General features: G+C 47.7%; 3 protein-coding genes and 1 long non-coding RNA gene across 6 annotated transcripts; 2 read left to right on the forward strand and 2 right to left on the reverse strand.

Moving 5' to 3' along the window:
• Nucleotides 1-908: 908 nt before the first annotated feature.
• epha2a (eph receptor A2 a) lies at nucleotides 909-10,509 on the forward strand. The gene is made up of 17 exons (XM_057030143.1): nucleotides 909-1,090; nucleotides 1,668-1,729; nucleotides 2,849-3,485; nucleotides 6,159-6,314; nucleotides 6,403-6,735; nucleotides 6,952-7,079; nucleotides 7,184-7,361; nucleotides 7,441-7,543; nucleotides 7,724-7,776; nucleotides 7,859-7,984; nucleotides 8,059-8,244; nucleotides 8,330-8,391; nucleotides 8,480-8,689; nucleotides 8,789-8,938; nucleotides 9,060-9,253; nucleotides 9,343-9,498; nucleotides 9,730-10,509. Exons 1-17 carry the CDS (start codon nucleotides 1,009-1,011, stop codon nucleotides 9,836-9,838), a joined length of 2,925 nt encoding a protein of 974 aa, XP_056886123.1. The 5' UTR covers nucleotides 909-1,008; the 3' UTR covers nucleotides 9,839-10,509.
• Nucleotides 10,510-11,201: 692 nt separating this feature from the next.
• On the reverse strand, nucleotides 11,202-12,051 carry LOC130524233 (uncharacterized). The gene is made up of 3 exons (XR_008950091.1): nucleotides 11,963-12,051; nucleotides 11,605-11,668; nucleotides 11,202-11,464 (listed from the first exon to the last, which is right to left on the reverse strand). It is a non-coding gene; the product is annotated as an uncharacterized LOC130524233 (long non-coding RNA).
• Nucleotides 12,052-12,071: 20 nt separating this feature from the next.
• cplane2 (ciliogenesis and planar polarity effector 2) lies at nucleotides 12,072-13,935 on the forward strand. The gene is made up of 5 exons (XM_057030170.1): nucleotides 12,072-12,387; nucleotides 12,642-12,794; nucleotides 12,867-12,991; nucleotides 13,072-13,202; nucleotides 13,287-13,935. The coding sequence occupies exons 1-5, from the start codon at nucleotides 12,276-12,278 to the stop codon at nucleotides 13,507-13,509; spliced, it is 744 nt and encodes a 247-aa protein (XP_056886150.1). The 5' UTR covers nucleotides 12,072-12,275; the 3' UTR covers nucleotides 13,510-13,935.
• On the reverse strand, nucleotides 13,865-20,770 carry ddi2 (DNA-damage inducible protein 2). 3 transcript variants are annotated; one of them, XM_057030147.1, is made up of 11 exons: nucleotides 20,628-20,770; nucleotides 20,302-20,502; nucleotides 19,555-19,684; nucleotides 18,280-18,561; nucleotides 18,074-18,200; nucleotides 17,820-17,947; nucleotides 17,500-17,628; nucleotides 17,197-17,300; nucleotides 16,899-17,091; nucleotides 16,177-16,225; nucleotides 15,694-15,945 (listed from the first exon to the last, which is right to left on the reverse strand). In XM_057030147.1, exons 2-10 carry the CDS (start codon nucleotides 20,437-20,439, stop codon nucleotides 16,215-16,217), a joined length of 1,242 nt encoding a protein of 413 aa, XP_056886127.1. In that variant the 5' UTR covers nucleotides 20,440-20,502; nucleotides 20,628-20,770; the 3' UTR covers nucleotides 15,694-15,945; nucleotides 16,177-16,214. The 3 variants fall into 3 exon arrangements, with proteins under 3 accessions (XP_056886126.1, XP_056886124.1, XP_056886127.1); XM_057030146.1 differs by lacking the exon at nucleotides 16,177-16,225 and having other exon boundaries at nucleotides 13,865-15,945; nucleotides 20,302-20,473; XM_057030144.1 differs by lacking the exon at nucleotides 16,177-16,225 and having other exon boundaries at nucleotides 13,865-15,945.
• Nucleotides 20,771-20,862: the final 92 nt, after the last annotated feature.

The raw sequence follows: 20,862 nt of genomic DNA on the forward strand, positions 1-20,862 counted from the left end.
ACCCCCCAACTACTTGACCCCTCCTTTACCAGTCGTGGGAAAGACAAGGCCTGGATGAGATGCAGAGGATTTAAGCAATCACTTGGAGGATGGTCAGAAAAGCTCATCCAACTTAAACACTCTTTCACTGTGAGAGGCTCCATCAGTCCATATTTACACAGTCTCGTTGTCACATATTGTTTCAAATACTTACAAAGTAAAGAAAAACCAAACCAAATAAGAGCTCAGAAATTAAATTATGACCTTTTAAGCAGAGGGGAAAAAAGAGGACTGCAGATGTTAATTACCCACAAATAGTGTGATGCATTAGTAAATTCCCTAAATTGATAGATGTCAGCTAAATACATACATACAAATGCAAACTTATGGTTTTGTTTTAGTACTTATCCTGTGAAACATTACTTTTGATCAAACACTTTATACATAGTCCCAATATAAATAATCATTATTATTGATACTGCTACTACTATTACTACTACTAATAATAGACAATAGAAGTAATAATTCCTCGCTTAAAAACTCTTCAATGTAATGGGATCTGTATGTCTGTTGTACATATACATGACTCACAACTGGAGTTCACCTGGTCACAGAGTGATCAAAATACAATAATTACTTCATGTTTGTTTTTTTTTACTATCAATGCTTTTCTTTGTGTATCTTAAAAACGACCAATCTCCACTTTTAAACCAGGTGAAACCAAATTGAGTTTATATGGATGAATGTAAAATATCGGGTACTTTACACTCAACACTGACGGTGCGGTTTCCGAAGTTCATCCATTCAATGAGAACAGGTTCAGTCAAACGTGCTAAGCCCCGCCCACTCCATTGCCATATATGGGTCATTTCCACATTCCATAGCGCGCGGGGCGGAGGGATGACGCCACCTGTTTGTCAATGGTCAGAGAGCTCGTGCTCAGTAAGCCGGTGAAGTGAAGCCAGGACTGGAGGTGACGGAGGAAGAGAGCCGGGACACTTGTGGGATTTGAACCACCGCACTGATAAAATGTGTGGAATCATGGCTCTCCGGCGACTCCTTTTACTTTTATTTATTTGCCAAGGGTTTTCCAGAAGTCAGTCCGAAGAACGTAAGTACTTTTTAAACGCTTTGAAAGAAAGTACCGCACCTCGTGAGTCAGGAGGTTGGAATTTGATAGCCCGTCTTAAATCCTACTTGCACTTTCGTCGACTTAAAATTGATTTCAGCCCGTTCACTTTTTAGGTCACTTGCAAGTATTACATGCTTATTTTTAAGAGGGCCGGAGCAAACTTTCTTCTTTTTTTTTGCATTCAGGGCTTATTAGCGTCCAACTACACCTCTGTACATCTGTATGGCGTTTCCATGCGTCAGCTCTTCTTTTCAATTATCGCCCAGATTCATGAGTTTGCCTGGTCACGGACATTAATCTTTCCAAGCCTTCCTCAGACATTACTTCTGTATCCGGGACCGGGAGGACACGGTCAACTAAGTCCTGAATCACACCGACACGCCTGATTAAAGTGTCCAAAAGGACGACATGTCCACAAAATGTGCCTGACTCAGACAATAAAACTGCGTCACAGCTTCAAATTTATGTCAACATTCCTCCATTTCGACAGGGTGTTCTGTTTATTTTTAAAAAAATGAGTTTTCCTGTGTTTAACTTTAATGTATTTATTTTCTAGAAATATTGCTGGATATGAGCGCTTCAGGATCTGAGTTGGGATGGTTGACAACGGATGACGGAGTGAGTAGTCAAACCCCTTCATTAATGTATTAAACATAAGGGTTCAGGCTCAAAAACTCCGAAAGAGAGCGTAAAAAAAGGGTCAGATGAAGTCCATGTGTTAAACATTTCTGGCTTTCTTCTTATTGAGTCTGCTGCAAATCTCTCTGGGATGGAGAGATTGAGCGACTGCTTGGTGAGTTATGCTTCCTTAAAAACTGCTTGGATTCATTAAATTGTCATTGGTTCAACCTTCACGGAGATTTATATTGTAATAGTGTGAACGCACCATCCCAAAATAAGGTTTTTATTGTGGAACGAAACCGTAAAGCAAATGTTTTTCATCGCGCTTTCTGAAATCAGACCTGATGGCACCAATATAATCTCTTCAAAAGGCAGAAAACGATTCCCTGGATGGGGAACTAACCCTCTATCTATAGTTCAGCCACTTTCCATCTAAAAAAAGCAACAGGTCATGATCACATCCGCTTTTTGCTCTATATTTCTCGTGTGGCCGCTCTCATTTCTACATTTCTATTGTCATGGAAGGATATTCCTAAGAATGGAAACATTTCCAGCAGTTATTACCTGTGTATATGGAAGTAGGGCAAATATTCCTACATGTTTCCAGGTTCTGTGGGAAGTAAGACAGTGGTGGTATTCTTATACCATCTAAATAGGAGCTCTTGCATTTTAGGAGGGGCCCTTTAAGCTTTCCGGTGGGCACTGCTTTCCTTGTTTATGGTCCTAAATGGTGCCTTCACAGTCTGCTTAGAAAGCTCATCTATGTCTGCCGATGCCCTTCGGTGGTATAAGCTTGATTTTTGTGTGTCGCCTGTACCCCGTGTGTGAGTGAAAAGCCACACACGTTGCGAGCGCCCCACATGTCAGGACCAATAACTTTAATTTATAGAAAAACCCCCCAGCTTCGGCTCCTTTTGGTCGTTTTATGAGCTACTCGCGCAGCGTGACAGAAGCGGTGTCTCATCAGTAAAATTGGTTTTCGGCGTGAGTAAAGCTGCAGAAGCCTGTACTTAGTCCCTGAAGAAAAAGCCTTCCTCTTTCATTATTCTAGTGTGGTGACTCCGTGGCCCCCTAAACTAACCAGGCTCTTTTCTGTTCTTTTCCTCTATTCCACAGTGGGAGATAGTCCAGACGGTGGTGAACGGCACACTTTTTTATTCCTACAGTGTTTGTAACATAGACTCCCCGGAACAGGATAACTGGCTACGCACCACGTTCATCCAGCGGCGCCCGGGGATCTCGCGTGTGTCGGTGGAGCTCCGCTTTGTCGTGCGGGACTGCAACACTTTTGATGGTGCCTCTGTCGCCTGCAAAGAAACCTTCAACCTTTACATCTCGGAAGCAGACGCCGACGTGGGCACCAACTTCCGTAAAGGCCAGTTCCGTAAAGTGGCCACCATCGCCTCCGATGAGGTCACACACGGCCGTGTTCTGAAGGTCAACGCAGAGACGAGGACCGTGGAGCCTCTGTCCAGGAGGGGCTTCTACCTGGCCTTCCAGGACATGGGCGCATGCGTTGCGCTGCTCTCCGCCAGAGTGTACTACAAAACCTGTCCGTCTACGGTGCAGAGCTTGGCGGCGTTCCCGGAGACAGTAGCAGATGCTCTCAAAGAAGTGGAAGGAGTCTGCGTGGAGAATGCCATCAGTCCAGCAACCCCACGCAACTACTGCTCAGCTGATGGCGAGTGGGTGGTTCCCGTGGGCCAGTGCCAGTGTCTGGCTGGGTATGAAAGCACGGGGGACTCCTGCCAAGGTAAACACACGTGTCCCCATATGTTTGTGTTGTCGTGGAACGTTAATGTGTAGTAAACGGGCTGCGTTCGCCTGTTTTTTTGGTTTGCATCTTTCAAAAAGCACAGGTTGCTCCATGCCGTTGAGGAAAGTCTCTGGCAGCGGTTAATCTCTGCAACTGCGCCTTGATTTCACTGCCGTTCTGTCGGGGCTCCGTTCGGGCAGTCGGGCTGCCCCGCGTGCGCACATTTCAAGACTTTGCAGTATGTGCTGCTCTCGTGACAAACTCATTAGCACCCACACAAAACAACAAACATGCGGGGGTTTTGTCTGCCTGCTGTTGTGTGGAAGCTCTTGGTATTCCTGGGTGTGGTGCTTTCAACTGTCCGGAGGAAATGTGGGAGGAGAGATGCTACAGAAAGAAGAGGAAGGAGGGAGGAAGGGCACAGTATGGTGCAGGGATTTTTGAAAGGAATTCTTTCACCCTCACGTCATCTTCGGCTCAAGGGAGGACCGTGTGAATGTGTCGGAGTGACTACCTGAGTGGCGTGTCTTCTGCTCACAAGTATTTGTTTTTCAGCGGTTGCTAACGTAACAAGAACCGCAGATTACAGGGATGGGGCGACACGCCTGTCGGAGGTTAGACTGAGTCAGGCCGCGGTTTCTGATCAGTCACCTTGACTGTTCATTCTCTGGAGAGGAATTCTGGAAATGAGGCCAATCCTTGCAATAAAAATGAAACTGGTTTAACACGGTTGAATCAATCTTTGGGTAATCGGAGTAATTATCCTAAGATTGATAGTTATTTGCTCATTTTATGCTGCCACTAAGAGTTAAGTACAGTGCTGTAAAGACCATATCTTGTAGTGAGGTTGTAAAAATGAACACGTCAGTGAGGCGAAACTCAAGTCAGAGGAATGTTTGAGTGCTCAAGCTGGACTCTGACCCGAGCACCTGGAAGGGAAGTTGGCAGCGGAAGACGGGATGCATTTGTGATTGTGATTTCTCGAGTCTGGAGGATGACCCCGCCGGCCGAACTTTATGTTTTATTACAAAACACGATTCCAATCCTGGCGGTGGTTCCGTCTGCACCCCGTCAGTTTTAACAGCGCCAGGAGAAAGTGATCCCCTTCAAGGATCCAGGCCCGGAATGTGGATTCTGCTGAGCGGCCCGACTGTTGTGGGAAAAGGAAGTAAAATGAGCTGATGAGGAATGCTGACTGACACAAATAAGCAGGTTGTCCTTGGTCCGAGTCAGAGGGTGGGGAGCGAGTCGACAGTTGGTGCATGAGGGTGGTTAGCTTCGCGGCTGCTTAGTTAGGTGTGGAGTGTAATTTAGTCAAGAGGATTAGTAGAGCAACAGGCCAGCTGTTAGCCAATGACTTCCCCCCCCCCCATAGTCTTTCATCTAGTTGTTAAAACGCGCTACGGGCTCCTTAATCCACGTACCCTCTCGTAAGAACAATGGGCCGACACAAAGAGCTAAAATCAGATTTAATTAACAGATGCGGTGGCGTGGAACACGAGTCCTTTTCACGTGCGTTGTAGTCCAAAAGAATTAGGACGATTAAAGCTTGCTGGATTAGGTTCAGCATCAGATGATTGATTGGGCTGCAGAATCCTGACAAACTGGCCAAAGTTTCCGTGGAAAACGTTTGTCGTCATGCGCCGCGCACATGCCGACATTTACGAGCCGCGTTGCGAGCGGCGCACCGCGTTTCTGGCCCCGCTCCGTCCGATCCCTCAGACAATAGATGAATAGGGCTGGAGTTTCTGTGGTACGTGACAGAAGTCCTGCCGGCCCGGCTCAAGATGGAATGGGCGGGCCTCCTTTTCTTATTCGAAGAAAGACCCTGCTGCGCCCCCCCGCTCCTGCCCGGTGACACCCTGGGGAGAACTTCTGTTGGTGCTCCAGACCTTTGCCCCCACCGCCCCACCTCTTCAGCTCTACCCCCCACCCACCCATGCTCAGCCTGCTCCTTCTCCTCCACTGGGGTGATTCTTGAGGCGCAAAGGTCCTTCTGCCTTGGTGGCGAATGAATGCGACCAGCTCTTGAGTGGAGGGCAGGCGCGACCTCTTCTCACGGCCACCAACACTGGGGTCACATCAGAGGCTTCTCTTTGTGGAGAAACCAGGGAGGAGAGATCCTCCCAAGACGTGTGTCCTTATCAACAGACACCAAGACTCTTGCTTTTCTTGTCTTGTTCAGCCGTGGATAGTGTCGTTTTTGACTGGGGTTGGGGGGGTCAGCAGGAGGAAGTAGTAAGGGAGGAAATGCCATCATCTTTCTGTCCCAAGCTCATTGACCTCCAGCGTCCTGTGGAAGGCTGTTTGTCCGTTTGAGTTTGGCAGAAGTACGACCTGCCAGAGAATTTGAACTGTGTGTTCACGAGGAAAAGGATCAGATCACCTGATGGATTGAGAGCTGCGTTGCCTTCCGGCTGACACTGGCAGGAGGGCCTGAAATTCGCCCTCTGGGTGGAAAAGGCAAGTCGAGGCAGCTCGTCGGGGAAATCCCTTTTCATTCCTCTGCACACAAAGCCTCCGTTATTAGAAGTTAGTCACAACAAGCGCTTCCTGACAGGTGGACTCCAATGAGTCTTGATCTGTGATGTATTCTTCCTGCCTTTGTTTCACAGATAACCTAATATAAACCTTTAAAAAGGCTCTCTCTCTCTCTTTTCTCCCACACAGCTTGTAAACCTGGTTACTTCAAGCCCTCTATACAAAGCAAGTTCTGCCAGGTCTGTCCTGATAACACCAAACCCTCTGAGGCCGGAGCCACTGAATGCCAGTGTGAAGAAGGATTTTACCGCTCCCCATCAGACCCTCCTACGTCCCCCTGCTCTGGTAATGGTCACTTGATTATTGTACATCTTTCTGTCTTACCAGACTGAGTAAATAAGCTAGACGTCCACTGCCGCCTGTCCTCCCACAGCTCCACCCAGCGCCCCTTGTGATCTGAGCTCCAGTGCCTTGTCAGCTGAGGGCAGGCTGCAGCTGTCGTGGAGCCCGCCGCTGGTGACCGGGGGACGCAGCGACCTCACCTACAGCGTGGTGTGCGAGCACTGCAACGGGGGGCAGTGTGTCCCCTGTGGGGACAAGATCCGCTTCGAACCAGGCCCCGCCGGCTTGCAGGATACTCTGGTTGTGGTCACCGACCTGGACGCTCATCTCAACTACACGTTCACTGTGGAGGCTCACAGTGGTGTGTCCCAGTTCAGCACGGAGAAGGCCGCTGCAAGCCTCACCACAGCACTGGATTACACCGGTGAGTTGAGGAGACACAGGGCGATGCCTCAGATGTTCCTTTCCTTCTTTTCTCACACATTTCATCCGGAATTCTTAGCCACTGAAAAACCGGGGCTTACTCCTCACAGAGGAATTTGGTTTCACCCACTGAGTCCCCAGGGATTTGATCTCATCTCCCTGGGCTGTGATTAGTCACTGAACCTTATTTTCCTTTCCGTCTCTCACCAACACTCAGATCCCCCGAAGGTGACGTTTATCCATCTGGATGATCGCAGCGCCACCAGTCTGGCTCTCTCCTGGACTCTGTCTCGCAGACCTCCAGCCCACATCAATCACCGCTACGAGCTTATGTACCGCAGAAAAGTAAGCCAGCGCTTTATGCTGCTTTTGTTCTCGTCTCCTTCCCCACGGTTAACACCCAAGCTGCCTGGTTAAGATGAGCTGACTCATCCACTCTGGTCCCGCAGGACGATGACGGCGAGCGTGATGTGACCACCTACACCGTTCTGATTTTGGAGAAGAATTCCGTCCAGATAGCGGACCTCACCCCAGACACTACCTATATTGTCAGGGTCCAGGTGCTGGGTTCAGAGGTCAACCCGGGCAGCCACAGCGTGGAGCACGAGTTCCAAACTTCACCATTAGGTACCAACATGATTTTCTATATATATATATATATACACTAAATGTGTGTGTTGCTAATCATTTTGTCCTCATTGCACAGCTGAGTCTCAGATCCAGAACAAATCTACGCTGGTGATGGGAGCCGTTTTTGGCATCATGGTGATTCTTCTTGTCGTGGTGGCCGTCCTGCTGTTGCGTAGAAGGTTGGTAACAAGCTACGTTTTATCTATAGACGCGCCAGGTGTGTGGTTATGCACCATGAAAGCAGACGTGGTCTGATGTTGTGGAGTGCCGGCTCGGGGAGGGTTCATCTGTAATGGTCAGCGCTACGCAGGCTCACCCGGGGTTCCTAAAGGGTCGACATGATTTGTTTTTCTCTTCAGGAAAATGAATCTTCGAGGCAGAGGGGGAGCAGAGGACCCGTACTTTTCACCAGGTTAAAAATCCTCATTCTCGTCTGTGTTGCTTCCAGGTGAGGAGTGTCAGAAAAGATTCTCATGTTTTTGGTCCCACTTTAGATCAGCTCAAGCCTCTGAAGACCTACGTGGATCCTCACATGTACGAAGACCCCAATATTGCCATCCAGAAGTTTGTAACAGAAATTGACCCCAGTGCCATCAGCAAACAGAAGGTCATCGGTGTCGGTGAGTCTTCCTAAACGCCAACGGGCCCACCGGCCAGTGGACTCTCTTCTAATGTTTCACCAAATGCTCCACAGGAGAGTTCGGGGAAGTTTTTAGAGGAGTGATGAAGGCTCGCGGACGAGCAGAAGTGGACGTTGCTATTAAGACTCTGAAACCGGGGTATTCGGAGAAACAGAGGCTGGATTTTTTGAGCGAGGCCAGCATCATGGGCCAGTTCTCACACCCAAACATCATCCGACTGGAGGGAGTTGTCACTAAATGTGAGTCACTGCGCTCGGACAAAAAAAGCCCAACTGCCTGCGTCACATCCTCACACTGAAAGACACTTTTCCTTTTGATTTTCAGTCAAGCACATCATGATCGTCACAGAATACATGGACAACGGAGCCCTGGACACGTATCTGAAGGTAAACAGATTCACAGATCCCGTACAGTGAGGCGGAGCTAAAACAGGATAGCAGGATTTGTTTATTTATTGATATTGATTCTGTTCAGGGACGTGATGGAGAGATTCCTCCCTATCAGCTCGTGGGGATGCTGCGCGGGATCGCTGCCGGCATGCAGTACCTCTCTGACATGAGCTACGTGCACCGTGACCTGGCAGCCAGGAACATCCTGGTCAACAGCAACCTGGAGTGCAAAGTTTCTGATTTCGGTTTGTCGCGCGTGCTGGAGGATGACGACGAGGGCACCTACACAACCCGAGTGAGTCTGAGTCGCTCTGCACAGTAAAATTCTGATGTTCAGAGGTGGTTTTTCCTGTCTTAACTGTCCTGATTTGTTATCATTAATCTTCTCTGACAGGGAGGAAAGATCCCCATCCGTTGGACCGCCCCCGAGGCCATCGCCTACAGGAAGTTCACGTCAGCGAGCGATGCGTGGAGCTTCGGGATCGTGATGTGGGAGGTCATGGCATTTGGAGAACGGCCCTACTGGGACATGAGCAACCACGAGGTACGGATCAGATGATCCGCTATATTTTGTTTGGGATGGATTGTTTTGGGTAGCTGGTGCTGGAGCCTCCTGCTCCTCCTCCTTAGCGCCCTTTCAGATCCTCACTCCTCCTCTTCATCAGGTCATGAAGGCCATCAACGAGGCGTTCAGGCTCCCGGCTCCTATGGACTGTCCATCTGCCATCTACCAGCTCATGCTTCAGTGTTGGCAGCACGACCGGTCCAAGCGACCTCGCTTCTTGGACATCGTCAACTTTTTGGACAAGCTGCTTCGTAGTCCGGAGTCGTTGAAAACCATCGCCGACTTTGATCCGCGGTAGGACAACACACCAGGAGTCTGTTTCATGCGTTTCCCCTCCCGTGTACTGTGAAGCTCGACTAACCAGGCTGAACTTCGCTCCTCAGCGTTTCCATCCGCCTGCCCAGCACCAGCGGCTGCGACGGCACCGTGTTCCGGACGGTGCCCGAATGGCTGGAGTCCATCAGAATGAGCCAGTACAGCGAGAGCTTCGCCCGCGCCGGGATCACCAGCATGGAGCAGGTGCTGGGCCTGAGGCATGAGTAAGTGCACACATGGCACCGGTGCAGCCCCGCCCCCGCCCCCACGCTCAGCAGCGCGTCCCAGACTTGAGCATTTGTTACTCAGTGTGTGGAGGCAGAAATGCTCTGGCCTCTGCTGCACATTCCTCTCGTTCTTCCTTCCTGCAAATGTCTTTTAAATGAGAGCTTCATCATCAGTAGAGGAGTAATAGAACCAAGATCCATCCATTGAAACGATTTCTCCCCCCCCAGGGACATCAGGAACATCGGGGTGCGGCTGCCCGGTCACTTGAAGAGGATAGCCTACAGCATCCTGGGACTGAAGGATGAGACCAGCTCCCTCAGCGTGTTCGCGGTGTGATCCGAGCGGCCTTCCCAATCAACGTGCACTGACCGATCACGCCATTTCACCGGTGGACGAGGAGGACGGGGGAGCGCGAGACTGGGCCACGCTCAGGCTTTTTAGTCTTTTCTGTGGAGCGCCGTGGCGTGACTGAAGACGCCCTCCCCCGAGAAAGGACTGAGATCAAAAACACTTATGTACTTTATCATGACAGAGGACACATTATTTATCTTTATATGAAATAGTGTAAATATTGAACATGAACCAGTTATGCAGTACAGGATATGGGGGGAAATGGGCAAAATGGAAGACATTAAGAGAGTGCTTGGCTTTTTTTTCTAAGAGACTGCAATGTTTTCTGCTCTGTTTGAGCTTTTTCTTCCAAGCACTTCCAGTCTGCAGCCTTAAATCTCATTTTTAATCCTATATTTCTGTGATAACCGAGACCTCCTCTCAACTCCACTCAGGGTAACAAAAAAAAAGAAAATCAAACATTCTTTATATTTTCTCACGAGTCTCTGCATCATGTATGTTTACAGCTTGTCTTAAAACAGCTATTTTAATTTAATATTTATTTTTATTGTTAATGTATTGATTTGTTACATGAAACATAGCCTTTTTTCAGCTTTTTGCCATTTCTCTGTGTGTTTAAATAAACCCAGTATTTTCCTGTGACTGGATCACGTACACACTCTCTGCAACAACTTTTTTTCCATACAGACCACGCTGAACTTTATTTTCTTCACCATCACCAGTAGATGAACTGGGGAAAATGTCAGGATTACACCTTTTGTTTAAAGTGCCAAACACATTTTACTGCTAGTTTTGCTCCTTTAACTCCCAATATTCACAAATCAGGGACACAAAACTTGTAACCATCTGCAGCCAGTTTTCAACACTCAAATTAACTTTTTTTCAAAACAACAAAAGATTAAGTGTGGGTTACTGTCGTCATGGACGTTTGATTGATGGGTTTTCAATATTACACCTGATAATAACAGGTTATTACTTCCCATTTCCACACCCCTTCACACACAAACAGAAGACTCATGCAACCGCACACAGGAGTGGCAACAGTGATTCAGACTAATATTTGCATCCTGTGGCCCGTTCCAGTATGAATCACTCAGACATAAACCCTCCTAAGACTAAAAGTGTTATAGTGTATATAGTGAGGCTTTGATCAGCACTTGAAAGGCCTCACTGGATTAGAAAGATCTCTCGTGGTTCTGGAAACAGATCAGCACTGCAGCCCGCGCGGAAATAAATGCCAAGGTGTTTTGGACAACAGAGATCTTTTAAACTTTGGCTTTTGATCCACCCAATATTAGCATTAAAAAATTGAAAAGGTACGATTAGAGATCAAAGCCTGAAATCCAAATTTGTGTAAATGAAAGAAAAGGCTTTATAACAGGAAGAACTTAACAGAATTAACAGAACATGAAATCATGTGACATAAAAAGAATATTTTTGTGATTAAACCACGTGTATAGACAAGTCCAGAACATCTGGATATAAACATCAGATGTATATTTTATGCTTAAACACTCATAATTACGGTACTGATGTACTTGTTTAACCTTAAATTATAGGGTAGTTGTCGCCATCTCGTGGAAAAGGAAGGGATAACGTGCGTTGTTCAGGCTGCGTTGGAAAGATAACAATCCAAATATATAGATATATTACATTATATCATGATATAGTATATTATCTAACGTATAGTGTAGAAAATATACTGGGTAGAAAGCACAAGAACCAGCTGTTATAACTTAATCTTTTCTTACCGTCAGGGACACAAGCAACAGCTTTTAAACCAGGTGTTTACGGTTACACCGTCATGAGGAACACCTGGACAGGGAGGAGATGAAAAGGAACGGGGAACATAGATCACACACACAGTCATATTGGTTAAGTACATCTACAAAAGAACGCATGCTTAGGAATATATGCACAAAAGATAAAAACAGTCTTCTTCTTGACATGATAAAGGACCTCTTTGCCATGATAAACAATTATTACCCACCTACCCAATCTTGACGCTTTACAGAATAGGCAAACGGCCACTTACAAATCGTGTACTGCAATTAGAAACAAAGTACTGAGCATTCTATTACAATGCAACAACTATAATTAGAACCCCACCTGAACAGGTTCCAACACAGGTGGAGCAAACCCACAAAGCAGCACAGACAGCAGGTGCTCTCCCGGTCCAGTAGGTGGCGCCGCTAAAGTCGTTCTCTTCCGCCTTATAACAACGAAGAAGAAAACATGACGTCAGGCCACTGGCTGTAACTATGGTGCTAGTTCGTAAACACTTGGACATTTCCATTTTTCTATGAAAATGTCGTATTTTTTCCTCACTAGAGTATTTTTGTTAATATAAGTTTCCTAGCGTTATAATATTTGGGGTTTTCACCTAAGCAGCACGATTGGCATTAAAGCTAACGACGGCAAGATGGCACAAATTTGCCCCCCTGGATCGATCTTAGTCGCTGACTGGCATCGAAGTAAAGACAGCAAAGAATACTTTAATAAAATCCTACACAAGAAGAGACGCAGAAAGTTTGGTAGGACAAATGAACCACTTTTGTACAATTGAAGCTACAGGGGCTAAAAAGGATCTAGTGTTGATACTCCCATCAAAACAAACTACACGTTTTAGTTGGGGGTTAAACCTGCATCTACAGACGAGGAGAGCACAATTTAAGTGCAGATTTTAACAGACGTTTAGAGTAACTTGCAAAAGGGGATATTTTAGCAAAGCAGTAATATGCAAAAGGAGCATTTAAATAACTAAATGAGTGTGAATCATGGTTTCCAGGCCTGTTGGAGTCCCCAATGATGCCTCCACATTTAGCTGTGGACACAGTTCACTACAAGATCTTCATCTGTGGCAAGAGCGGGGTTGGGAAGACCTCTCTGGCTGCACGTCTGGCAGGCATGAATGTTCCCAACATGCACTATGAAACGAAAGGTGGGTCCCTGATCAACACTGACAAGGCAGGTCTGGTGTGCCGTTAAAAAAGGGACAAAATCTGTTTTTAAGGTATTGAGACAACGATGGTGTATTGGCCGGTGAAACTGAGAGAAGGTGGGAAAGTTCTTTTCTTCTGTTTGCAGCTGTGGGACTGTGGAGAAAATGCACTGCGCAGATTTGACCATTTCCTTCCGGTGGGTTAATATTCCCCGCACAGAAGAACCAGAACATCCAGGTTTTGCTAGTTTTCATCCTTCATTCTTTTGTCTTCCAGTCCTGTCAGGAACAGGTAGACGCTGTTCTTCTCCTTTTCTCCTTCACCGACAAGACGTCCTTTGACGATCTGTCGAACCAGATCACGCGGTGGACAGGGACGTCTCTTGTCAAAGTGGTGGTTGGCACCAAGTATCCTCATGAATTATTTCATCGGTATTAATGTTGAACAATTTGAGGCAAAAATCTGAAACGCTCCCTTAACATCCGTCTCAGGTTTGATCTTTTCATGCACTGTGACGTGACAGAGACGGACGTGAGGACCTTTGAGGAGACCCGGAGCTTGCCGGTGTTGCGTATGGGGGGTGAGGACATTGATGGGCTGGGAGATGTCGCCCCCCTCCTCAACTGCCTGGCAGAGAACCTGTGGCATCAGGACTGTGTAGCCGCTGCCTCAGGAACCCGCCGCTCCCAGCAGGAGACAGAGGCTCTGATTTGACAGTGGACAGGGTATTTAGGGAGCGGAATCCAGCCATGGACAAGAACCAGGGACCTGCTGCTGGACATTCTGCCTCTTGATACAGCCGATAGTTCATCGCTCCGGCTGATTTATGAGCTCAGCAGCTCTTCTCATTTTGTCCCAGATCAGATATTTTTTTTAAAACGGAATATTTCAGAAGAAAATCATTACGTAGCCCCACGTTTACCCTTGGTAAACCCTGAACCGATGTGCTAAAGTAGAATCACACCAGTCTGGCGCCATTGTTCTCCTTGGATTTGATCTTGTGTTGCTTTTTTTGTATATATATATATATTTTACAGTGTAGTTGAAATCAAAAACCACTCACACAAAGTACAAATACTAATTCAGTTTTATTTGCAATTTAAAATTCCATACAATAAAAGATAATTCAGCCTGCACGAACCTTGATGCAGTATCTCCAAATAAAGCCATTAAAACAGTGGATAGATGCAGTGACAGGACAAAATTGAAAAACAACATTGATTTGATCAAAAAGAGAAAAAAAAAAGCCACCGATTACGAGTATACTTTAATTTCACAGCTGCAAATAACAGGTTTCATTGAACTGCAAAAATGACTTGTAAACAGAACTGCAGCATTTCCATCAATGCTGTTTCCTGGTTACAAATGTGAAAAAAAACAAAAAAAACCTTTTTTTTAATTAAAAAATGATTCAGTCTGCCAAAAATAAAAAGCTGGCGGGACAGAGATGAGAGGGGAGGAGGAACTCTGCTCATCCATGTTGGGATTTTTATTGTTGCTCAACAATCGAATTCATGTGTACAGGAGCTGGGGAGAACAACATATCGGGCATTCCATAAAAAGAAAAACAAAACAAGACCGTACAAAAGTTTTAAAAGCCAATGAACTGGGTTGGAACCCAAAATGTCTGCATGCAAACGCACCTCACATATCTGCAATATCCAGGAAGGTACCCCCAGTATGATCCTGGGTTTTCCGTATGATAAAAGACTATAGCCTGTTGTCATATATGATCCCCGTAGGAGGAGGGGTGGGAGGTGGGGGTGGGGGGCAGCTGGATGAGTAATAAGGTATAAATAAGACAGATGCGGAGCGGAGGGGCTGAGGACTCGTGAGTCTAGGTGGGCACAGTGATACTGCGGGCTAGCAGCGTTAGCAGTGCTAGCTCCACGACCCCGTGGGCTCTTTGCAGCGCCTCGGCCGCCTCGCTGGCAGAGAATCCCGCTGCTTGGATTCTCCGGATGTGCTCAGCTGGAAAATGGTCTATAAAGGGAGGCTGAGAGGAGACTGAGGGGTCTGGAGATGAAAGCTGGAGCACCTCGGGGACAGGAGGGTCGGACACTTCTGTGGTCACAGCGGAAGGGCGGAGTGAAGCGCGCTCCGTCTGGGGACCAGGATTATCCGTGGCACCGTCCTGGCAACCATCGGCTGCTTCTTTGAGCTCCAGTTCCCCCACGGAGGCGGAAGGAGCCTCTGGGTCGGCCTGAATGAGGCTGGTCTTCTCGACCTCATCGTGCTCCTGCGTGGTCCTGTCCATGGAGCTCTCTGGACACTGTGCTGGTCTTTGTCCCTCCCTGTTCTCTGTTGGACCTCCACTCTCAGGTTCTGACGGGTCAAGAGCAACACAGTCGGATGGTCCCTCATCAGACGCTGCAGCAAAACGGTTCGCTTTGGCATCGCGTGATTCTGCACCCGGTGCGACGGTGGGACCGGGGGTGTCGGGGGCGTCCTGGCCCGTTTCCTGCTTGACTGGCTGTGATGAGGAGCAGGAGGCGGCGTGGGCCTGGTTGTTGGACACCAGCAGCTCGTGGAGCTCCATCAGAGCGGCTGCCAGAGAGGGGATGCTGTCAGAGCAGGGGGGGCGCTCTCTTTCTGGCTGGTCTCTCTCAGAGGACGCTGCGTCCTGGGAGTCAACCGGGAACTCCATTTCAACTGGGTCAGACTGGGTGGGATCGCTGTGGCAGACTTCCACACCTTCGGCTGCGTCGGGCTCGACCGCCTCTTGCTCCATGGCTTGTGTTGGTGACCCAGGCAGAGCGGTGTTCTTCAAGTCCTCCGACTCAGAGCCCCCTCCTGCAGCACCAAGCTCCACCTCGACATCCGGATCCGGGGCCTGGGTGGTGGCCTCAGCAGCAAATGAAGTACCAAGCACCTCTGTTGAAGGGGCGACGAGAGGGGGCGGCGGTGTGGGGTCAGGCCCGGCCGGATGAGGTGGGGCAATGACATTCGTAGCTGATGCCGAAGGCTGAAGAAGCCCTGAAGCTGAGGCCTGCCTCACGGTGGCCGGGGCAGACTGAGAGCGGTCCAGCATTTGGGGATGTTGAGGGGGGGGATTCTGGAGCGCTGACGTGGATGAAGGAGTTTGGCCTAAGGTTCTGGGTAATGTAAATGGTGGGGGCTCCTGTGAGGTAGTTTGTCCAGCTGCAGGGTCTGATGCAAGAGACAACACATCGGGGTAAGAAGACAGCCGGGTGGTCAGATACGGCCCAGACACAACCCAAAACAGAAACACGGGTTTTAAGCCGTACTTGTCCTTCGAGTAAAACTCAACCTGAAGTGTGACGTCCGATAACACCCAGCACAAAATAACAGCAAAACAAAAGATGTGTAGCAATGGACTTGTGAGTTTGCACAAGCGACGGACTTGTGAGTTTGCAGTACCTGGTTGGTCGGGCCCTCTCCAGCTGTCTCCATATGCATCAGTGCTGTCCTGCTCAGGGTTAGGGCACACACCACACACCATGCAAAGGGACGGAGAAAGTTAGCAGTCACGCACGCACACGGAGCATGCAGCAACGTTTCAGCCCTTCTCGCGTGTCTGTGAACCTCCGTTAAGGGTTCTTAAAGCTTTCACGCCCTGTAATTACTGGATTTCTACCTCTGCTGCTCTGCTGATTTACAGCGCGCAGACACGACCGACTCCTGGTGGCATTAGCAGTAGCGAATGCTAAGAGGTTAGCACTGAGTGCACCTGATAATTCTAAGGATCTTTTTGTCTAATTAGGAAAAAAATGTGAATTAAGATATTCCCAGGGTAGGCGAGGGTGGTACAATGTGTACTACTGCACCACAAAAACTTGGTAAATGCTTATAAAATAAAAGTGTTGATAAAAAAACCCCAAATTGAACCAAGTTTGCAGGTAAAATCAAACAACTGAACTCATAATACATTTACCTCTACAGCCAAACAATGAAAACAGACACAAGATGGCAAAAAAATGATGTGTTCTTAAAGTTTCCAACACAAACAGACCATTTTCCTGTTGCTCAGACGTCAAAAAGACAAACGTGAAATGAGACGAGAGTAAGAAGCTTTAAGTGTTCCATGCAGATCTTCTACAGGAGGTGGGACAAACCCCACATAGACACTGGTCACTTCTTACCACTTTCCTGTATGGACCTCTGCAGCGCCTCGGCCAGTTCTCTGTCGGCTAGCTCGTCTGGACGGACGTCTTCGCGCCCCTCCGCCCCGTAGGCCAGTCGCGCGCACTCCGGCAGCTCCGCCTCAGACAGGAAGCGCGTCTCAGTGCCCGTGGTGCCTATCAGCAGCACGTTCTTCTTCAGGTCGATGGAACACTGCAAGAAAATCGAGACGCCCCCGACGTCAATCCACTTTCCTGAGCATGAGAGGACAACGGGAGGTAAAAGCATCCATTCAACAAGGCAGCGAGAGGCTCGCACCTGGTGTCTCTTCAGCATGTCGAGGCCCAGCAACATGTCCATGGGTTGGTCCTCTAGGATGGAAAAGGAACAGGGAAGGAAGTCTCCTTCTATCTGGACCTGAGCTGCAGGATTTAAATGAGTTTCAGATATTATTTTCACCCTCAAATACACATTAACACACTGCTCATTAATACAATGAACCGTAAGGAATTTCCTTGTTTTTGGCTTCATTCTTTCCATCTTCATTTCGCCATTATAATTGGTGACAAATTGTATTAGAAGCTAAAGCCGGTGAGGCGGAGTGGGTGAAGAAATACCCACCCAAATGAACTCTGCCAATGATCTTCTGAGTGCCCACCCCCTTCGCAATCCCGGCCCAGCGGCGGTCTACCAGCCGCATGATGTTGCAGCGCTCGGCGCACGCTTGGCTCATGATGGTCATCTGGGCTCCTGACGGGGGCACATTCAGAGGAAAGTGAGGTTTAAATGACACAAGAGCCACGCAGTAAAGATGCGACCAGAGTATCAGGGGCCAGGTGAGGACCCCCGGCTCTGGCAGGATGTTGTATTGAATGCCCATACTGATCTGTACATTGTTTTAGGAACAATCCCACTAAAGATGTGGATTTCATGCTTATTACCCGAGTCAACAAAAGCCTTCACTGGGTGTCCATTGACCTTGCAGTTGATGTAGAGCATAACCACCTGTCCGAAGCTTTCTGGGGCCTCCTCCATCGCAATGTTCATATTTTCCTCCACGTTGTGTTGCCTGGATTTTTTTTTATTTTAAAAAAAAGGGGAAATACTGGGTATTATTGAGACATGGAACTAGCTCTATCATGATGCAGAGTAGTATAAATGAGGCTCTACAGGTGGTTAGCATAGCGCAGGTTACCTAATGTCCTCCTCAATCTTTGCCTGAGCTTCTAAATCAAAAGGATCCGCCGTCAGAAGACGAATCCTCTCTTGCTCTCGTTTAGCTCGATCCTGCTGTTGCTCCTGCAGCACTTTGGTGAAGCGTTCTGTGGGAAAGACGACCGACACTTCAGACGCGAGGACAGACTGCAGCTAACAATGTCAGGGGCCCTTGTTCCCGTTTACCTAAGTCTCCGCTGAGCAGGGCCTCGGCGAGTGGCGGGTTTCGCTCTTTAAGCAGTGAAAGTTCGTGTGGGTTGGTCAACAGCATCTGCTGGAGTAAGGCGGGATCATCCAAACCCTGAGGAGAGGTTCCACGAAAGGCTACCGGCGCTGAAGGCTGTGGGGGGCGTGGGAGGGGCTGCTGCCCGAGCGATACTGGAGGCTGCGGCCTCGTGGCGCTTCGTGGACTCACTGAAGAGGACGTGCCGGGTACAGAGATGGAACGAAAGTCAATACGGGGCAGGCCTAAAAAGCACAGAGAGGTGGGGTTACAATTCTGAAATGATCCTTGACAGTTGTCTGCACCTATGTCATAGTTGAGCTCGGCCACGTCGCTGCGGTGGCTGAGGAAAAGTCACGATCTTTATAAATCCATGAGAACGTCATCCTTCACTATTGGGAATGAAGTTTTAAAAATATATGGTTTTATGGAAATTCCCTTTGTTAGTGTGCAGCGCCGTTAAACTGGATTTTACCTGCCTTAAATGACACTTCCTCTGCCACAGTGTGAGATGCTCTCTCGTTTAAATTTGGGACTCTACCCTGAGTGCAGACCAGCCCCATTTTGTGAGCGTGTCATGGCGTTCGAGCAAATAAAGCCACTCCTTTGCCACAACTCCAACGACCTGTGTGTGGACACACGGTCGCTCGCTCTCTCCACGCTGTGGTTGTGTGTGTTTATTTAGGCTCACTCAGTTCAGCACAGCTTGGCATTTGTGCCACAACACACACCTGGAGACCTGGGGGAAATAGGATCAGGTGGTTGCTCCCCAATCATGACTTCTAACCTTGGATTTATTATAATATGCGTCACGTTAAGGCGACCATTGTTAATTGCTAAGGTGCCTCTTTGCAGGGCGCCAAACTATGACAGGAGAAGCTCAAAAATGTAGAAATGCACACACACGCCGGCCTTTGGCACCAACGTGCATTTCTTCCTATACTTGCCAAACGTGGCTGACTTTAATCAGAACCAGAAGATGCAGTTGTAATTTCATACATACTAGTTGTAACAGTATTTTGAGGCAATATTGTGCTTTAAAAGATCAAACCTCAATGCTTCCAATTTTTTATCTTATTTATGTGTCAAGCTTAATGTGCGGCTCAGGGTGGGATTACGCTATAAAGCAGGACCAGTTCCACCAAACAAATGTGACATTTCAATTATGTTTATCGCTTAATTGCGACAGGCCCAGGCAACAAAATAAAACCCCATCCAAGGGGGTTCAATCATCTTACCTGGAAAGGCTGGCTGAGTTGGTGGGGGGCGTCTATCAGTTTGCCGAAGAACCACAACATCGCCATCCTTAACACCATAGGTCCCCAAGGCACGAGTGGGGTCTTTTAGTGGTTGTTCTGCATATGTAATCTTTAGGGCAAGAAAAACCAAACATGTGTCACGTTATTTTTCTTACAAACGAAACGGGGTAAGAATTTCTCCATGCGTTCGTGTATGGCTGATTTCTGCTTTTAAGAAAGCTTGACGTTATAATACTCAGCTTCAGGTTTGTATAGTTAAAAGTTGAAGTAAAAACGAACAGCTTTGCTGAATCCCTACCGCCCCCATTTAGATTAGTTTCCCTTTCATATTCAAGTATGTTAAAATAAGGAAGCCTGTTTTCAAAGTCAAAGACTATTTTAATCCACTGGGAGATTAGCATTTTCGGGACGGCATTGTTATATTCTCAACTGATTTTGAGTTAATCTAATATTATGACGCCAGAATTAAACGGTTTCACTTTGAGAATTGGCAACGATACCTGAAAGATACTGTATTTATTGATCATAATACACGCGCTTAGATTATTCCACATTATTCCACAACAACCGAGGCGTTTGAACTGAAAAACAAATATCCAATGCAGGTACAGAAAAGTCCTTTTCGTGATCAGGGAATCGTCTATATTCGTGTTAGCATATCGGCTAACTGCTTGGCTACGTTAGCAGTCAGCTACAAGCTACAGCCACTTCAGTGCTTTGGGTTACCTGGATTTCATCAGCTGGTATTCCCGATTCTGGTACGCAAAGTCCGACAAAGTCTCTCAGTTTCAGGTCCGGTGACACATCGAGTACGAAGGTGGTTTCTGGGCGATCCCTAGGCGCGCAGAAAACGGTGACCAGCATCGTTTTTTATGGGGAGAATCACTGGACGAACCCGCTGCCACACAATGCGAATAAGTTAGTTCCCTGTCCCACAGAAGGAAAAAAAAAAATCACACTATTATTCTAACATTCCCAAGTTGTACTGTATTACTGGGGAATGCGTTCAGTAGAAATGGAGATTATAACGAACGGCGAATGTGGTCACTTACCGAACAAAAGTCCAAAGTGACAGCTTCTCTTTCTAGAACTAAACAACAACAAGTATTGCTCGGTCTCGGTGCTGAAGCCGCATATCGACTCGTCAATCTTTTTTCACGACATGCCGCAATCCAGAATTTGCAGTCGTGCTGACGTTTCTTCTTCTGGCTTCTAAATGAAAGTACACGATAATGCTGCTCTCTAGCGGTTAATAGGGGAATAACATATTCATTAAGCAACTGGTCC

Source organism: Takifugu flavidus, chromosome 4 (assembly GCF_003711565.1).
Source record: "Takifugu flavidus isolate HTHZ2018 chromosome 4, ASM371156v2, whole genome shotgun sequence".
NCBI classification, from domain to species: domain Eukaryota; kingdom Metazoa; phylum Chordata; class Actinopteri; order Tetraodontiformes; family Tetraodontidae; genus Takifugu; species Takifugu flavidus.